The 18187-nt window shown below is 42.1% G+C and overlaps 1 protein-coding gene across 1 annotated transcript in view; it reads left to right on the top strand.

Annotated features, from left to right (window-relative positions):
- Positions 1 to 18187, top strand: part of ABCA13 (ATP binding cassette subfamily A member 13) — a 2251223-nt gene that overhangs the window by 566970 nt on the left and 1666066 nt on the right. The window contains exon 23 of the mRNA XM_069613428.1: positions 7098 to 7293. Within this exon, the coding sequence (XP_069469529.1) occupies positions 7098 to 7293 (196 nt within the window). The remainder of the gene's footprint in view (positions 1 to 7097; positions 7294 to 18187) is intronic.

Here is an 18187-nt window from a genome sequence, read left to right as displayed (position 1 = left end):
AATATGGTTATCATTATCATAACAGTCTTGCTGAATAACTTGTGCTCCTCAGGAATGGTGTCATAAGCTGTTATTGATTTGGCTTAGAAGTAATTCTATCTTTTCATCCATAGGAGTTCAAATGATCTCCTTTTTTTCAAGTAAGCATTCACTTTTGGAAATTCACCAATGTTTAGATCACTCTGAGGAATCACTAATGCTGGAACATGGATGAACATCAGGGAACACACCCCGCCCCAATCCTTGGGCAGCTTCATATAGGCTCTAGATCCAAAAGCCCAATATCGATCCATAAGGAAGGCTGTCCTTCTCCCATTCTGGTAACGTCAATTGTGCTTTTGCATTCTTTATTATATCCCACATGGTGGTTCTTTTCATGTCTTCGGAAGCATAGTGTAGCATTAACCAATGGGATTACCACTACTGGGCCTGATTTGTTTTCTTCCCATGTAGGTAGCTTAGAGTGCTCGGCCTTGACTTTAAGCATCCATCATTACCTTTTGTACTTCTTGTACGTAGTCTATTTTCAGCAGATGAGCTCCGCAGTACATTATTCCTTCTTCGCATCCCTTCTTGATATGCACTCATCCATAGATCAATAGTTGTGTTTGTTCCCAACATCCAGGTGATCCTGCCATTTCTGTCACATCAGGACAATTAATTCTCTTTATTTATAAAATGATCACCTCCTCCTGCCTGTAGCAGGATACACAAGCATCTTGCTTTTTCCATCCAGGCTCCTTCTCCATTTGTATGATCTTTATGTAGTCATCTCAGTATGGAAACGCCCATTTTGATATCCATTGCAAAGTCATCCAACTTCCTCTTTAACTGTCCTCGAGTAGTACATGCTGAAAGATGACTGAGGCACTTTGCATTGTGTGTTAAAACCTCCTTTGAAATGAAAGTCCTTACTGTATTCATGGCATAGGGGATGAGAGAGCAACATAGCAACTCATCAGATGCACTTTCCCCTACCTTTTTCATGTGTTGATACCACATGTTATTCCCCAGGTGAGCTGAATTAGCTAGATAGGTATTTATCCCTTCATTATCTTCTTCTGCAGCTCTCTTATGTCTCCTAACATACTCATAGCGATCAAGGAATTTGTCATTTCACTCATAGTAGAGAGAATCATAGGAACTCTTTCTTCAGTAGAAGCATTAAGATCATAGAGAATGTGAAAAATGAGGAATAAAAACGACGAGATCATGCAAATATATATCATGCATAGAAATCTGGGCAACAATTTGAATGCCATTCTACTGCTGGCAAGAGCGGGGTAAGTTTGAACTATGAACAAAAAGACAGCAACTACAAGCCGATGAACTTCACTATTGACAGGTATCATGTATTTCTATTACTTTAAAACAGATATTCTCCACAAAATGAATCTGGATATTGGTCTCTTTTCCAATTTCTGATCAAGAACTGACGTTTAGGCATATTTCTGATGCATCAGTCACTGCTTCAATATATTTCTAAAAGTTTTTCTATCTCTGGAATTTCTCTGCAAGTCCTTGCACTCTCTGCTTAAATATATATAACAAGGGTCTATTGAATTCCAGTCCAAATAAAGTATGTGTTAATCACCCATTGTGTTATCGTCCCCCTTTAGTCATTGATCGGGTCTGCACACGCTGAAATTCTTCTTCTTGTCTTTCTTCTGGGTCAGCTACGGTAGGAGAGAGGGTCTTGCCTTTATAAATCTTCACATCGTTCAGATGCAACTAAGCTCGTCTTCCTGATACTTTGACAGCAGAAGGGGACAGTTCCTCAACAAGGAATGGTCCATTAAAGCAAGACTCATGCCACTTCCCGGTGAAATGTCTGATTAGGTTCAGGTTCCCAATATATAACTTAAGTGGTGGTAATAGTCCACTTGGATTGGTTGCCGAATTATCTTCTTCCGTGTTCTAAGACCGTCCCCCCTGATGCTTGACTTGATCTGAAATGAAAGAAATAATGGTAGTCATACATGCCAAATAATCGTGCATCCCATCACCTAAAGTTTTAGCTACACTCTGGGCATCACTCCTAATCCTAGACAGAGGTGTAAGGGGTGTTCACATTCGACACCCTGTCTCTAGCTCATGCAGGGTGAGGTGGTGGTCCAAACCAGCCTGATTCTGAAGGGTGTATAAGGCCACAGGTAGGCAATACAGCCATCCCTTCATCCAAGTCAATTTAATCTTGTTACACCTTTCTTTGAAAAGGCTGTTGAGTGTCTCACATATCCCGTTCACTTGTGGGTGACACGCAGAAGAGAACTTGTGCTTTACACTTAATAAAAGCCCTATTTGTTGGAATAGCTCATTGACAAAATGTGGCCCCTTATCGGATCTTAGCACTTCACACACTCCATCTCGGGAATACCTTGCACACTAAAAACTTCACTGTGCAAGTGACGTCGGGGTGTGCACACGGACCTGCTTCGATCCACCTCGAGAAGAGACACACCACCACTAATAGATACCTATATTCATTACATGTCTGCAGCATATAGACGTAGTTGATATGTAAATGTTGAAACATACCATTCGGTTGAGGTATTACTCCTCTAATCGTTATCAGTGTATGGCCAGAAGAAAACGTTTTCTGCACATGATGCAATTCACCATAAACAGCACGTGTTCCAACAAATTAGGAATGAACAAGTCTTCTGCAATATTGCCAGCAAGACTTTCTCTAGTTACATGCGTGGGGTAAGGCAGCTGTTCAAGCGTGACTTTCAATAAAGTCACTGGCATCACTGGCTTTCCAGTGCTGTCCTGTGGCCATAATGCTTCCGTGGGGGATAAAGAACACCCCCTTCGTTTCCATAGTTCTTGCTCGTCCTGTGGTGCGCTTCATTAAATCTCTATGAACTGGGTTATCAACAGTATATTAAACCCCCCCTGTACCAGCATGGTTCTTGCCAAACTTTCTTAATATTCTCAATATCAAAACGCGAAACGTCTGGAGAATATGCAACCCTTTTGACTTCTACACCTGCGGCTTCATTCCTGCAACAGATCAAATCTGTTTGTTTAGTATGTGCTGCACATTTAACAACAACTATAGCTTTTGGGAGTTGCAGTACCTTAATGAGTCTATTCAATAAGGATTCATGCTGTACTGGAGAACCGTCTGTGCGGAGATAGCCCCTCCTTTTCCAGTGTGACAACCCTGCATGTACAGTTGACGCCACATAGGCATAGTCACTGCACACCATCACTTCCTGCCCTTCATGTTTCTCAAGCGCGACAATAAGTGCTACTAATTCTGCTGCTTGCGCTGAAAAATTTGACGGTAGCCTTGCACTTGCCACCACCTCAAATTCCCCATTTAATCTGTGTCTTACTACAGCAGTGCCTGAATATGGAGGAGCCCAGGAGCCATCCCAGTAAAACACTGAGTACTGCCTCGGCTGCTTTTTCCAGCTGAGGGAGTGCTCCTGTGCTGGCTGACAGTTCAGTTCAGTTTGGGGGCATTTTGCTTCACAAACCTTGCATAGCTTATTGGAAATGCTGGCTTGGGAACTGCCTGTCTGTATGTGTGAGGGGGAGCTCCTGCACCTCCTTGCTGGTATGGACAGAGCAGCCTGGAGTGGGGCATTCCAGCACCCACACGCAGACCCCAGCTTGCATGTGCAGGAACCAGGAAGTTCTTGCTTCCTAATTCCTGTTTATGATGCAGGAGGTAGAGCGCTAGGGAGGAACCTTCAGGATTGGGGCAGAAGGTAAGTTTATGTTCATTTCTTTTTTATTTAAATATGTGTATGGATGCTTGTGTTATGAGTGAGTGTATGATGATGGATGGTCTTGTGAATGATAGTGTTTGCTGTGTACATGCTGTGTGAATGTGTGTGTCTGTGTGTAGGTTTGTGTTGGTCTGTGGAACTGATTTTTGTGAGTGGGGGGAGGAGGGTTGTACAACAAAGGCATTTTAAAAATGCCTTTGTTGCACAATTTCCCTACCCACCTGGCAAAATCAGCTCTCCTTCTGAGGTGCTGTAGAGCCCAGGGGACAGGGATGGTATTTATTTACTGGACATCTATCATAAATGTCCGGTCAAAAACACCATGCTTTCCTCCTGGGCCCCCATGTTGATTGTTTTAGGCACTGTGGGGCTCAGGGGACAGGGACGGTATCTTTTTACTGGACATCTTTCATAGATGTCCACTAAAAGATATCATGCATGCCCCCTGGACCCCCCTGCACCAATTGCAAAGTGTTTGGCTTTTTACCCATTTTTTTTTTAAAGTATGTTCTAAAATGCAACATTTTAACCCATTATTTAAAAAATATTTCTATGGGGAAACCGCCCGAACCCCCCTTGATTGGTTTGGGCTCCCTCGCTACGCTCGGTCGCTATGGCATATCTTGAGGGAATATTTAAGCCCCTCCACTTAAAAAAATAAATCACCAGCCGCCACTGGCCCTGGGACTGTGCTGGGAGCAGGGTGGGGGAGCCCAGTGACTGTGGTTTGAGCGGGATGGTCATGAGCCACGGGATAGTGGTGGAAGCAGGGTGGGGGGAAGCCCAGTGTCTGTGGTGGGGTGGGGAGAGCACAGGGACTAGGTAGGAGGGGGGATGAAGGAGCCCAGAGACTGTGATGGCAGAAGGTGGGGATCCCAGGGACTATACTGGGAGTAGGGTGCATTGACTGCACGCGATAGTTCATAGCCATTTGGACTTACTGTCCATTTGGCATTTTTGGGGGAGCCTGGCGTGCCCACATTTTACATGGGGGACGGTGTTTTGCTCACCAAGAGTGCACAGACAATTATTCATCACCAGTACATTTGTAGAGCAAGAAAACAATTTGAACGCAGGTAGGCAAAGCAATAACTCACAACCAGATACACAGTTAGCGAAATAATGAGCACTTATGCAGATATTTATTCATAGCTTAGAAGCAACAAGTGATATAACAGAACTAAATCACAGAAAGGACAGAGAATTCAAAAGAAAATACTTCACCGTGGGCGTAACTGAATCCCTCATCTTGCCAGAAGCGTCTGGAAGACCCCGGTAACAGCCAGGCAGAGAGCACAACAGCCCACAGGAAGGTTGGAACAAGGCACCTCCCCTCCGATGAGGTCTTTGTGGTTTCCCCCTGACCTTTCCGATAGCTCCGCATATATGCCCTCCTCAAAAAGGGGTGGCAATTTCTCGAACCTTCTGGCATTAGCGCTTGCGCATTGCTGAGTGACTGTTGGTTGCAGGCCGGGTCAACCGACAGTAACCCCAAGGAGCAAAGCTTCCCTCTTCTTCTAAAACACCACGGAAAACAATTCCATAACTCATAGCAAGACATAACAAAACCAGCTTTCCCAGCAGAATGTCCTTGACTGAGGCTGCATACCAGGCTTAGCAACAAATAACATTGAAAGCATGTCTTTCAGCAAAGCAAGTACAGCTTTTCACTGAGGCATGGAATAAATATCCATTATGGCTCTGAGTGCCCCCAGAATGCACTGCGCACCAGCGCCATGTTTTAGCTCAAGCATAACAGGCAGGCAGGCCTAAAAAGTTTAAAGACCACTGCTTTAGAATGTCTCTGATCTCTGAGGTGACTTGCAATTCCTGTTTACGTATGGTAGGGGGCGATTTAGTCCATATAATACATGGCCACACACCATGATCCTCTTTAATGTCTGTCCTCTTGCTGAAGCTCTGGTAAAAGATATTCCAGTTCTAGATGCATATACTCAACGTAGAACGTATGCGGATTAAAGAAAATACACTATTAGGGAGCATGTAATGTGTTGCAGAAAAATAGTTATTAAGATGCATCTAAAAACCGTTTTGTGGTTGAAAATACATGATATCGTGAAGAAAGGTTCTTGCACTTCCATGTTAAACCCCAACCGTGGACAAAGTAAACATACTTCCATAAACAATTCATGATCTTTAGCTGTCTGTAAAGTGTCACAGAAAGATATTTTTCAAGAACATAATTTGAAAAGGTTATCACAGTTTTACTTAATTGCTGCAGTGACTGCTGGAATTCTGCTCTGGCTGAAGTGGTAGGCATTGTGATGTCACAACCCAAATGTAATAACTGATTACAGTTGGCAGTAGTGATTTCAGAACTAGCCTGAAATAAGAACATTATATATACAGGTGTTGCCGCTGCCTTATATTCTATTAATACCCAGCGAGAGTCAAGCAGAATGCAACACGCATTCTGATTGGCTCTTGCCGGGTCCTTACCCGGCCGAGAATCCTTCGATTCTCGGCCGGGATTCCAGCTGCCTTGTCCTCAGCAGGGGGCGTGGCAGCCCCTCAGCCAATGAGGAGGCTTGAAGCGGGGCCATCCCGGCTCCGAGCCTCCCCATGGCTGAGAGGCTGCCTTTGTCCCCCGCCAGAGACTCAGGCAAGCTTATTTATTTTATTATTTTCTTCCTTTCCCTCTGTCCTCCCTGCCCTCCGCACCCCACTTACCTGCTTGCTCCTGCGTCCCTGGTGGGGGACGAAAGCAGCCTCCAGCAGTGTGGAGACTCGGAGCGGGGCCATCCCCGCTCCGCGCCTCCACATGGCTGGAAGCTTCCATCGTCCCCCGACGGGGACACATGTACTTTTTTTTTTTTCTTCCCCTCCCTCCCAACCCCACTGACCACCTGCTTCTTTTTCTTTTTCGGGAGCGGACGCGTTCCCAGCGCATCCGCTCCGAAATGGCCGCCATGGAAAGGGAAAACGGACTCCGTTTTCCCTTTGCAGGGCGGGCATTTTCTTGGTTGTTTCTTTTTTTTCTGTCCCAAAACGCTGTAGCATTTCGGGACAGAAAAAAATGCTTTTAGTGCCCCGGTCACGCACATAATGTGGGCCGGGGTACTAATAGCAATATGACACTCGCGGCGGGGGCATTACCGACTCCGGTAATGCCACGGGGCCTTCGTTAAGGCCCTGGCTTCACTTGGGCCTATAACTATGGGCCCCGGGGCATTACCTGAATCGGTAATACCCCCACCGCTCGGGTCATATTGCTTAAATGGTATATACCTTGATGAATTATGAGGATGAGAGCTTACTATGTTTTGCTGCTTCCACGGTCACTGTGCCACTTGGTAATTACTATGTGCTTTATATTTGTGTTTCCCCACACAGGATACTCCAAGCAAGATCAAGCTGGAACTGGCCAGGAACGCATCCTGGAAGGACTACAAGTTGGCGTTGACCTAATGTCGGTTACGAAAGAGTATGACGGCAACAAGATGGCAGTCAACAATCTGAACTTGTCTTTCTTCAAAGGTCACATCACGGCTCTCTTGGGTCCCAATGGTGCGGGAAAGACCACAATCATGTAAGTTCAGCGTTCTCGAGAACACTGAATTGTTAAGTAGTGACAGGCAACATGTATGCATCGAGGGCACACCTGTTCCATTTAGATAGAGCCCCTCAACCCCAGGATAAATGCTGATTTACCTGTCCTAAATTATGATAGGAGACTATTTTCAAGTTGTTTCCTAGCTTGTAATTTGAAAAAAATGTCCATTCTCAAGAAACGACCACTTTCACAAGGACAATATTTTGTGGAAAGTGCGTGAGTCCCTTAAGAACCAATCTATTTTTCCAGTGCAGTTGCATTCAAAATATCAGTGTGCATAATGTTCGCAAATGTAATTAATACAACACCAGGAAACTACAAATTATGCTCAGGGCAGATATGCTTACTGTGCCGTGGGTGACGGTCGATGCAAATGTGAATAGGCGTGTATGGAGCAAAGCTACAACCCGTCTGGTGGTCATTTTATACAGAGTAATCCAAGTGGGGAATCAGACACCACAGTGCCTGTAACTGTGGACTGTTGTCACCAGTCCGATGGACGCCAACACATCTGGTACTACCTACAGCTTGAGAATTAACCATTTGTGAGATTGTGGATACTGTGTTTTTGTGCCTTTTAACATCCTTTTAATAGCTGACAATTTGCATTCTGAGTGTTTGCTATTTTTCATAGTGTTGACCTTGAGCTGTGTACCTGATAACATTTGTACATGTGTCTTTATTAATGAACAAATTGATGTTTGAGCAAACCTCAATGCTATTGTTCTATGAAAAGTTTAAAAAAAACTTTTCGTTTGTGTTCCCCTGCATCCTGTAAACTAAAGGTTTGGGAAGAGAATTGTCAGCCTCATGTAAGCAGGTGTATGGTACCATTGGGCCTCATTACAAGTTGGTGCGGTGCGGGTAAAATGTGGTGGTATTACTGTATACCGCTGCATTATTGCACCGCCCAACTATGAGTTTGGCCTAAAGTTGGTGGATTCACCTCCAGCTATAAGCTGGAGGTATATCCGGAGACTTTCTGCCAAATTTCAATGGAACTACTGCAGCGGAATAACCGCTGTGGTAATTCTGCCAAAAATCCCCCCAGAGTCCAATAAATTCAAGAAAAATGGGGACGTACACCACCACCGCCACTTGTAATCCAGGGGTATTACCGCTGGGCCAAGTGGCTGTAATGGTAATACAGTTTGGTAGTATCTGGGCAGATTTAGCACCCAGACATCAACAAACTTGAGTAATCTCAAATCCATGTCTAGTAGGCTTGCTTTGGGATATTATTGTCTCATCCTTTTGTCAGCTTGCTTTGTATTGTACTGTACAGTATAAAAACAATGTTCTAGGAGAATACTGCCTCTGATAATACTTAAAGTAAAAACGTTTGACACAGAACACAAAGACCGACGACAAAGGTGTTGCTTGGGATCCGAAAATGTTAGCCTTTGAAAATATGTGCCTTTGCTGCCTCAGTATTAACAGGTATTCTCCTGATGTTTTGGCCTACAACTCCCATGATCTCTAAACACTAATTAATTACACTGTGAGGGGTCCAGAGGAGGTGTAGGCTAGAACATCTGGCTGTAGACAGGTTGGCTATGAGTGAAGAACTGCTTGGATGGAATTAGGCAGTGTGACGTTAATACTTTCTCACCTATGAAATCATGGATATACAACTTTAAAATCTGTCTGTTAGTGCGCTTGCCCCTCTGCCTTCTCCATTCACAATTAGGAAGACAGAAGAAGTGGATGTTATTAACTTCTATAATAATAGTCCTGATAACAACAATATCAATATCTGACAATTGATTTAACACTGCTATTCAAATAGGTTAAAGACGGAGTTAGAAAAGTGCATACATTAAATATGAACACACACAATAAAGCAAAACTTGAAGCATAAACATGCAATGATTAAATCATTCAAATATCATACTATCCAATTAGAATAAAAGTGGCCTATTACAGAAATGCCAATCTGGATAAATGGGTATAGTCTAAGTTCAGGACTGTTAACAATGCTATGCCAAAGGCAAAATAGCCATTTGCATTTCAGACTGGTCCCTCCAACATGGGGAAGCAAGCACTGAAGTGCCAGGCAATTCGTCTTTGAGAAAGAGGGCCACAAGCAACCCCAAGACATGGTTTTCTTCCTTATTGGGCATCATGAGAGAGGTGCGGCTGAAATGCAGAGAGTTTAGGAGACACTGAGAACAGTCCTGACAAAAGCAAAATGTGTACTATATGCCTTAAGGACAAGAGTGAACTCTGTCTGCTTCCCTTTCACCAATTATATTTTCCTGGATAGTTTTAATTTGGTCCAGAAAAAAAGGTGTTGAAAGCGTTGGCCTGCTCTACTGACACTTCACTACTCAATGTCACATGATTTGGTCAGATAAAGTGAGAAATGACTGAAAACAATTGACGTGCATGATTCACAGCAATGTCTATCTTTCCCTTCATAAAATCTGACTTTGCCCCAAAGATTGCTATTCTATACTTATTTGTGGCTATCTTCACCTTGTCTGCGCATTCTCAAGTTCTATATTTCTGCCACATTCTCTCTATATGATTTCTTAAAATCGGTTAAACTGACGGTAAACCATGATTGAGAATTTGTTAGGTGCTTTTATTCTCAAAGGAGCATTCAGGGTAGAGATTTTATCCAAAATGACCGCCCCTTGTTTCAAAAAGGCATCACAATTAAGTGAGGCATCAATCAAGTCTAAGCCTTTCCTTCATTCCGGGCCTGATATTTTTTGCAGCTCCTTTTGCTTCTGTGCTACACTGGCCTTTAGAGCTGTGTAACTGTTCTTTAGGCTTATTCTGCTTCACTGAAAAGTAGCCTTAGGTAATGGTCGGTCCATAATAAAGGAAGTGTGTCCTTCCGTACAATTCCCGTCCCTCTTGCAAATAGCTCATCTAGACAGTGCCCATGTATATCACCTCCATTATTTCCCTTAATTGTGTAGAGACTGTCTCTATCAGATCCTCCAGTCAAATGCTGAAGTCACCCATACAAAGCAGGTTTGTGGACTTGCTGCCTATATAAGTGAGATACTGGTCCATTCCTTCTAAAAAGGAACTGGCTGAGCCTGGTGACTTATAGGCTAATAGTATTCTCCAGGAGCTGCTTGGTGATGTCCATAAGACCAGTTGGCCAATCTCAACAGTATCATCCCATTTTAAAAGTTCCAAATGTGAAATTTCAAAATGTGACCAATAGATTACTGCACTCCCACCTCCTCTCTTCATAGAGCTGTCAATGTTTTGAATCCAATATCCCTCCGGCATTAAACTATGAAACATGGAATGCAGGATATCCATAAACCATGTTTCTGTCAGAAAATAAAAATGTCCAAATGGTGTTCCTCTGAGGTCCTTTATCTCTTTTTTAAAAAAAAAATCTTTATTTATTCAAAATGAAACAATGAACACAGATATAAATCAATACAATTTACATAGTGAAGTCTATTACAATGAAAATTAACTAAATTTCAATCAAAATAAACACAATAACTCTAAATATATACAAGAGTACAATTAGAGATCTAGTATACATCAAGATATTTTCTCCATATTTTCTAAAAAATGTTCAGTTTCCTTTTGTCTCCTGAAAATTACCATTTCCACATTTGCAAGAGAATGCATCTCAGAGATCCAATTAGACAACAGTGGTAAAGTTTGTGACTTCCAATTGCGGAGTATCATTTTTTTACCTACCAATGCTCCTCTGAACAAGAATTGTTTTTGTGACATTGTAAGATCATCCAATAAACCATTGCCCCCCAAGATCATCGTTTTATTTAAAGTCCAGATCAATGCCAATCTCCAGAACACAAAGACACATCTGACAAATATCTGACCAAAATCCACGAATTCTTGGACAATACCAGAACATGTGTTCTAATGTACCAATATCACTCAAACATTTCCAACAATCAGAATCAGACATAACCTGTTTCATCATTCTATCGGGGCTCCAATAGACCCTGTTCAAAATGTTTATCTGTCTAGATGTTTCACTCAAATTCAACGAACAAACTTTCACATTTTCACACATCCCCATCCATTCTTCTCCCGTAATATCATACCCCAAACGCTGACTCCATTCTTCTTAGTTTCACATTCTCCTTGTATTTAGAAGCAATATGTTTGTATATTCTACTCGCAATCCCCCTTCACCTGGTTCTCTCACCGCCGTCAATATTTCTATGTTCAAATCTTCTTCCCACCTCACCTTACCAATGCATTTCTTCAAACGTCTGTAATCAGATTCTGAAAAATTCTCAATATTCCATTTCTCACATACATCAGCCCCCGAAATGCATTTTCCATTATGCCATAAATCTCCAATCCAACACACACCGGCCAAAAACCACTCCACCCAAAATAACACCTTTACTTTTTCTTTAACAGCAGAATTCATCCATATCGAAGCATTCAGTGAGCTTAAAGCATCTGATCGTAAATATTCATAAAGCAGCTTCCAACTCCTCCTCAAGAACTCAGTAATGGGATTCCTCCTATTCGCAATGTTAGACGTAGTTATAATCGCCCTTGGCAACAGTGGTCCAGCTAGCCCTGCCTCTGCCACAATCCAGTCATTTGATTGTTCCTTAAGAAATGGAATAATAAATTGACATGTAAAGGCTAAGTGATGAGCAGGAAAATTGGGCAATCCCAGGCCTCCTTTTTCTAAAGGGAGTTGAAGCTTCCATAACTGTAACCTCAGGGGCCTCTTATCCCATATGAATGACTGAACCAGATAGTCAAGCTCCCTCCAAAATGAGGACTTTCCAGTGGGAGCATGCCAAGCACACAATTAATACAGGACGTAGCAGTAATTTTCAAAGCATTTGCTTTACCCCATAATGACAACTTTAACAAGGACCATCTCTCCAAGCTTTCTTTAAAATCTTTACATACCTCATTCATGTTCTCTTCAACCATGTTCTCAACTTGTGGAGTGAGCCATACACCAAGATACTTCATTCTCTTCTCACACCATTGGAAGCCTAACAATGAAATAAAAGACCTATCACAAGTGAACGCCAATGGCATAACTTCTGATTTAGAACAATTAATCTTGTAGCCTGCCACTCCAAAAAATGACTCAGTATTTCCAACAATGTTTGCAGTGACAATACTCAGATCTCTCATTATCCACAATAGATTGTCTGCGTAGAACCAGATCTTTTGTTCTGCCCCTTGAATACCAATTCCTCTAAAGTCTACATTTTCCCTTCAAGCAATTGCCAAAGGTTCAATAGCCAAGACGAAAAGTAATGGAGACAAGGGGCAGCCTTGTCTAGTACCCCTCTGCAAGAGAAATGGGTCAGACTGCAAACCATTAGTCCTAATATCAGCTGTTGGAAGTGAATATAAAAGACCTTTTCATGAGATAAATCTCTCTCCGAAGTTCATTCTTTTTAGACATGAGAACAGATAATTCCAATTTATCCTGTCAAACGCCTTCTCAGCATCAAGCAAAAAGGCTGCAACATCATCCATGGAGGATTGAATCTTATATATGGTTAACAACAATCTCCGCACATTACTTGAGGTTTTTCGGCCCTAAATGACCGGATTGGTTATCGTAAAGAAGAGTACCCATCAAATGAGTCATTCTTAATGCTAATGCCTTTGACAGAATTTTATTATCAGTATTGATTAAGCTTATTGGGCGATAACTTGCCGGGAGATTAACATCCTTTCCTTTTTTCAAAAAAAACGAGATTGTTGCATGAATAGTAGAAGAAGGCAAAAGACCTTCAACACGGGACATAATTTAAGTATTTCTCAACAAGCCTAGTGCAGAATCTGGCAGAATTTTGTAAAACTCCACCGGAAGATCATCTGAACCCGGTTACTTTCCTATGTTTAAGTTGCGAATAGCCATTTTGATGGGAATTTTTATCCTTAGCAGACACCTGTGGGATTAGTAAGGACTCAAAAAAGGATTCACCATGCCCTGTTATATCTGGTTCATCCCGATACAGTTGTGAATAATATTCTTTAAAAACCTTCTTTATTGCCACAGGATTAAAAGTTGTATTACCATCCGAGTCACAAATCGATGTGATGGCCACCTCAGAATTCTGCTGACGAAGCCGGTAGGCCAGCCACCGATCGCTCTTATCACCTTGCTCAAAATAAGAGCATTTGAGACGAAACAACTGTTGCTCAGCTTTTACATTTATTGTTCTATTAATTTCTCTTTTTAAAGTACTTCATTCTTTTTTTCTTACCTGGACTCTCACGGTCGACCACCAAAATATTAGTTACTTCCTTAATCTGTTTCTCCAAATTCAATCTCAAAGATTCCATTTTTTTCCTCTTCCCACTCGACGGACCCAAGACCAGGCCCCTCATTGTGCATTTAAATGCCTCGCAAACAATTTTTACATTCAAATCAGTCCGGTTTTCTCTCACAAAATGATGAACTTCACTTCTAATTACATCAACCAGCTTTTCATCCTCTAAAATTGAGGTATTCATCCGCCAAGTGAAAGATTTATGAACTTCAAAATCAAGTTTCACCCTCAAAGAAACAGGGGCATGATCTGTCACCACAATACTTCCTATTTCCCCTGCCATAACATTTTCAGTAGCTTTGCCACTTGTGAGAAACATATCAATGTGGTGAGAATAGGTACCATGAGAGTTTGAATAAAAACTACACTCTTTCAGCTGTGGATGCGTTAGATGCCAAGAATCCTTTAAATCATTCTCCGCTATTAGTGACTGAAAAGATCTAAAATGAGGGTCTCTTCTGATATCTATACCACCATTACTTCGATCAAATTCTATATCCATTACCAATTTGAAGTCCCCACCTAAAATAATATTTGGGGTGTCAAAGTCCTGTATCAACTGTGAAAACTTCCTAATAAAGGAACCGTCATCAAAGGGCCGGGCATAGATGTTACAAAGAGTCACCTTGCATCCTTGAAGTTCAATCAACAAGACTACAATTCTTCCTTCCTTGTCAGTATTTTGTTTCAAAATGTTAATCAGCGCATTCTTATGAACTAAAATCGCCACCCCTCTAGATCTGGATGAGTAACACGAACCATACGCACCACAAACCCACTGCTTCTGTAATCTTTGAATCTCTTCATTCAGCAAATGTGTTTCCTGTAAAAAAGAACCATCACATTGCTTCTCACACATACAGTTGTATATTCTCTACCGTTTGCTCAGATTATTCAATTCATTAACATTCCAGGACAGCACCTTCAGGTCCTGCTTCATTGGAGACACCATCTCTTTGAACAAATCCAAAAATATACCAGGTGCGTAAAGATTAACCAAAAGAACTAAAATCAGACTACATATACATAGACAACACCCCCTCCACTTAAGGACAGAATGCTGATAGCCAACACTACAGAATATGAAAGCCCAAGTCCCCCAGCACTCCCCCCAAATTTAAATGAGAACATCAGTTATTACACTGAGAAGAAAAGAAATCCAGTACATAAATACTATCATAAAACAAACCAAATGTCATCTAAGTTATATTCATCTTATCAATGGTCACAAGGATGGTGATAATTCAAGTCCACCAATAATATTATATAATTCCCTCGTCAGAAACTATACATAAATCAATAAAGCGCTTGACTGAATAAACACCTTATGCATATAGAGGAAAATATGATGATTGTCGCCAAGTTCAATGGATAGAACTATTCACAGTCAGAAGGAAAAGGGAAGACACATTTGAACATCTAAAAGGCCTGGTTACAATAGGTAATTATATTACTTTGTTCCAAGCAATATCACAATCTGTAGCATCAAGAATAAGGTGTATGGACAGCTATGAAAGGGAACATGACACCCCTCATCCAAAACCCTAGGTGACTAAAACTGCAGAGGCTAGTCTGGCCCACAACATACTGATCAATTGCAAAGGACATGTAGACAAAACATCAAAAATACCCAATTCGGATGAATCACCTGCATACACATAATTCTGTGGGGTACTGTAAACATTAATGAAAGAAAGTGAATATTGGTAGGCCCTCCATCCAGTAGAAGTGATCATACACCTCATAAGATGGTAAACTGTGATACGTACATTCTAATCAATGGAGAGCTTGTCTACAACACAGAGAAACTCAATATGTTAATGTGCAGAAGAATATGGGTAAAGGCTAGCTAAATTGACCCCACAAAGAACAGGCTCTATAAATACACACAAATAATATAGCTTCTGTAGTTATATAACAATTCATATATCCTATTTTCAATATACAGATCCAAGGATATACGTATTACATTTTAAAAATAAGTCAAGTTATGGTTGCTACAAAATGATATGCTCCTTGAAACAGCCATATTTTCTTACAAGTCTTCCGTAATCCCTGCTCTCCATGGAAGTGCAAGGATTCCTCCCTGCCCCCTCACGGCAGTAAGCTGAGCAGCACGGACATGCATTCAACTGACCTTTAAAACGTAACGATTCTTTGCATGGTGCGTAAGGGGGACTAAAAGTGCATACCAGTTCTGGCTCAGTGGTGAATGTACCAATTTGAAGAGACCACGTCACCGTCGAAGGTTTGCAGGCACCACAGCAATGCCCTTGGCCATAACTAGATGTCTCTTAATCTGTATATATAATGGTTGTTGCACCTTGCCTATCCTTAGAGTTACCACTGTGATAGGCCTGATACCAAATGTCCGACGTAAGTAGTCCCTGCAGCTTCCGAAATATGTAGACCTTCCCGTCCTCCGAAGTGAAAGCATTCCGCCCGTATATCGATTGTACCTAGAGTCGCACTTCATGCGTATGCATCACGACTCCCAAAATATCCATGTAACACCGAAGCTGCCTGAACATTGCTCTTTCACTTTAGATCAGCAATGAAGTCACGCAATAACGTGATCCTCAGCTGACCATGTGACTAGGATCCAGGTCCTTTCCTTTATCCTCTCCTGCTGGCATGAACCCTCCAAAGGTTCGCTCTCCACAACAAGTATATTTTAAAAATTGAAATCGTTTAACTGTAGCAACATAGCGGTGCCATTTTAGCTTATTTTAACAATGAAACAATGCAAAAAACAAAACAAAATTGCAAACAAATTATACATAACCAGATGACAAAATGTCACTCCATTTCAGTAGCATTAACAGATCCCACAAAGCGTTTTGCCAGCCATGAAGTCGCTTCATTTGGTTCATTAGTAACTCTTTCTCCAGTTGGTAAAAATAGTGTCATGGAATTGAATTTGTTGAGAAAGACTTTATCTCTGAAGCGTGTGCTACAGCCGATCTGATATTTAGCAATGCAGCATTTATGTCAACCCCGGACTCTGCAGATCTAAATCCACTTCTGGCTTCAATGCCTGCTCCCCAAATTGTGTGGAGAGCGATAGGAATCCATTATGGTTCCTCATGCTTCATAGCGAATCCCCATCATATTTCACAGCCTTCATTAGGATCCGGATTTCCCACCAATGTGAGATTGAATACATATTTTATCCCCAGAATAGTAACTGGTGGTAGATCCAATAACCTCTTAAGTCCCAGAATGGAATGTCTCCCCGCTGAACGCTGAAACAGGGCGCAAGCAGGCCTAAATAGGCTTCGCGTCAGCGAGCCAGTTATGGCCTTTGTCGCCCTGTGACAAAATCTCTGTTCTGCTGAACACTCTTCTAAGTATGCCTCCACTATCAGTAAATGTCACACTGTAAGTCATTTCTGATTGAAATTGACAACCCACGTCTTCATATGAACACAACTACAAACACATTGATGTGGGAAGGTCAGGTTTAACACAGTGCTCCAATAAGCTCGGTATAAATAGGGTGAGCATCTGGATCCATCTGTGTGGCACTTGCACGAACTAGTGAGAAGGTGGGACTTGGAAGACCCTAAGTACCTGTACTGGGCTTGATGATCTGGAATGAAGAGAACCACTTCAGGATGTGACCCCCTATTTCCATGCAGGAGGACAAAGTGGAGATTAGTGTCCTATGGTCGACTATATCGTACACCACTGCACGTACAACACATTCTCCACGACCTGCAGGGTAGCGACTGTATCTCGTTCATGCACCTGAGACAGAAGCCAGTGTGATGGGAACAAAGATGACTTTTGCAAACTACGTTTCTGTGGTAACAGGATGTTTTTTTTTTTTAAGGAACATGTTAGAGAACTCTGGAATCAATAATCATGGAAAACAGGAAATGGATACAAAAAAACCTCCTAGAAATGATTTCATGGATAAATCGTGAATCGGATTTATGATAAAAAAAGAGTGCATCGATGCTGAGGAAGAAAGAGAGGCAAAATGATAGAGTACCAAGTATCAGGACCAGTTTCATTAAATTGCAATGCAATACAACAAACTGGCAGCATTCCTCCACAAAAAATCCAGCAGCAATCCAACCACTGACCCCCCAAATCATAATCTTTCATCAGAAAACTCCTGCTGACAATAATCGGGTCTCATCAGAAGCTTGGCAGTACTGCCAATGCAAATAGCGTTACCACAACTATTAAGAGTTCAAAGAAATCTATGGGGCTGTATCAGCGCTACAACTGACAGCGCTAATAGCACTGCAGATGGCTACAAATGGGCGGAATTGGCAAGATTTTGACCTCCAAAATGGTGGAGCGGTGGTGGTGGAGTAGCAAGCTGGAGGTAAATCTGCTGCTTTCTGCCCAAACTCAGGATTGGGCCGAGCGGTAATGCAGTGGTTATAGCATTACAGGCGCATTTCTGCCGCTTTGCCCAACCCCTAATGAGGACCATTGTGTTCTCTTATCAGCGTGAGGTCATATGGCCTTGGATGGTCTTCTAGTCCTGGGAGGAAGCTTTTGCCTGCTTTGGGAGCAAGATCCACACAGCCTGTCGTTGCTTTCCTCCCTAATCTGTCATCTCCACCTGCTGCACCCGG

The sequence above is a fragment of the Ambystoma mexicanum genome, chromosome 5p (assembly GCF_040938575.1).
Source record: "Ambystoma mexicanum isolate Mex_15411 chromosome 5p, UKY_AmexF1_1, whole genome shotgun sequence".
NCBI lineage: Eukaryota > Metazoa > Chordata > Amphibia > Caudata > Ambystomatidae > Ambystoma > Ambystoma mexicanum.
Note: the sequence above shows the minus strand (reverse complement) of the source record. Positions and strands in the feature narration are given on the sequence as shown.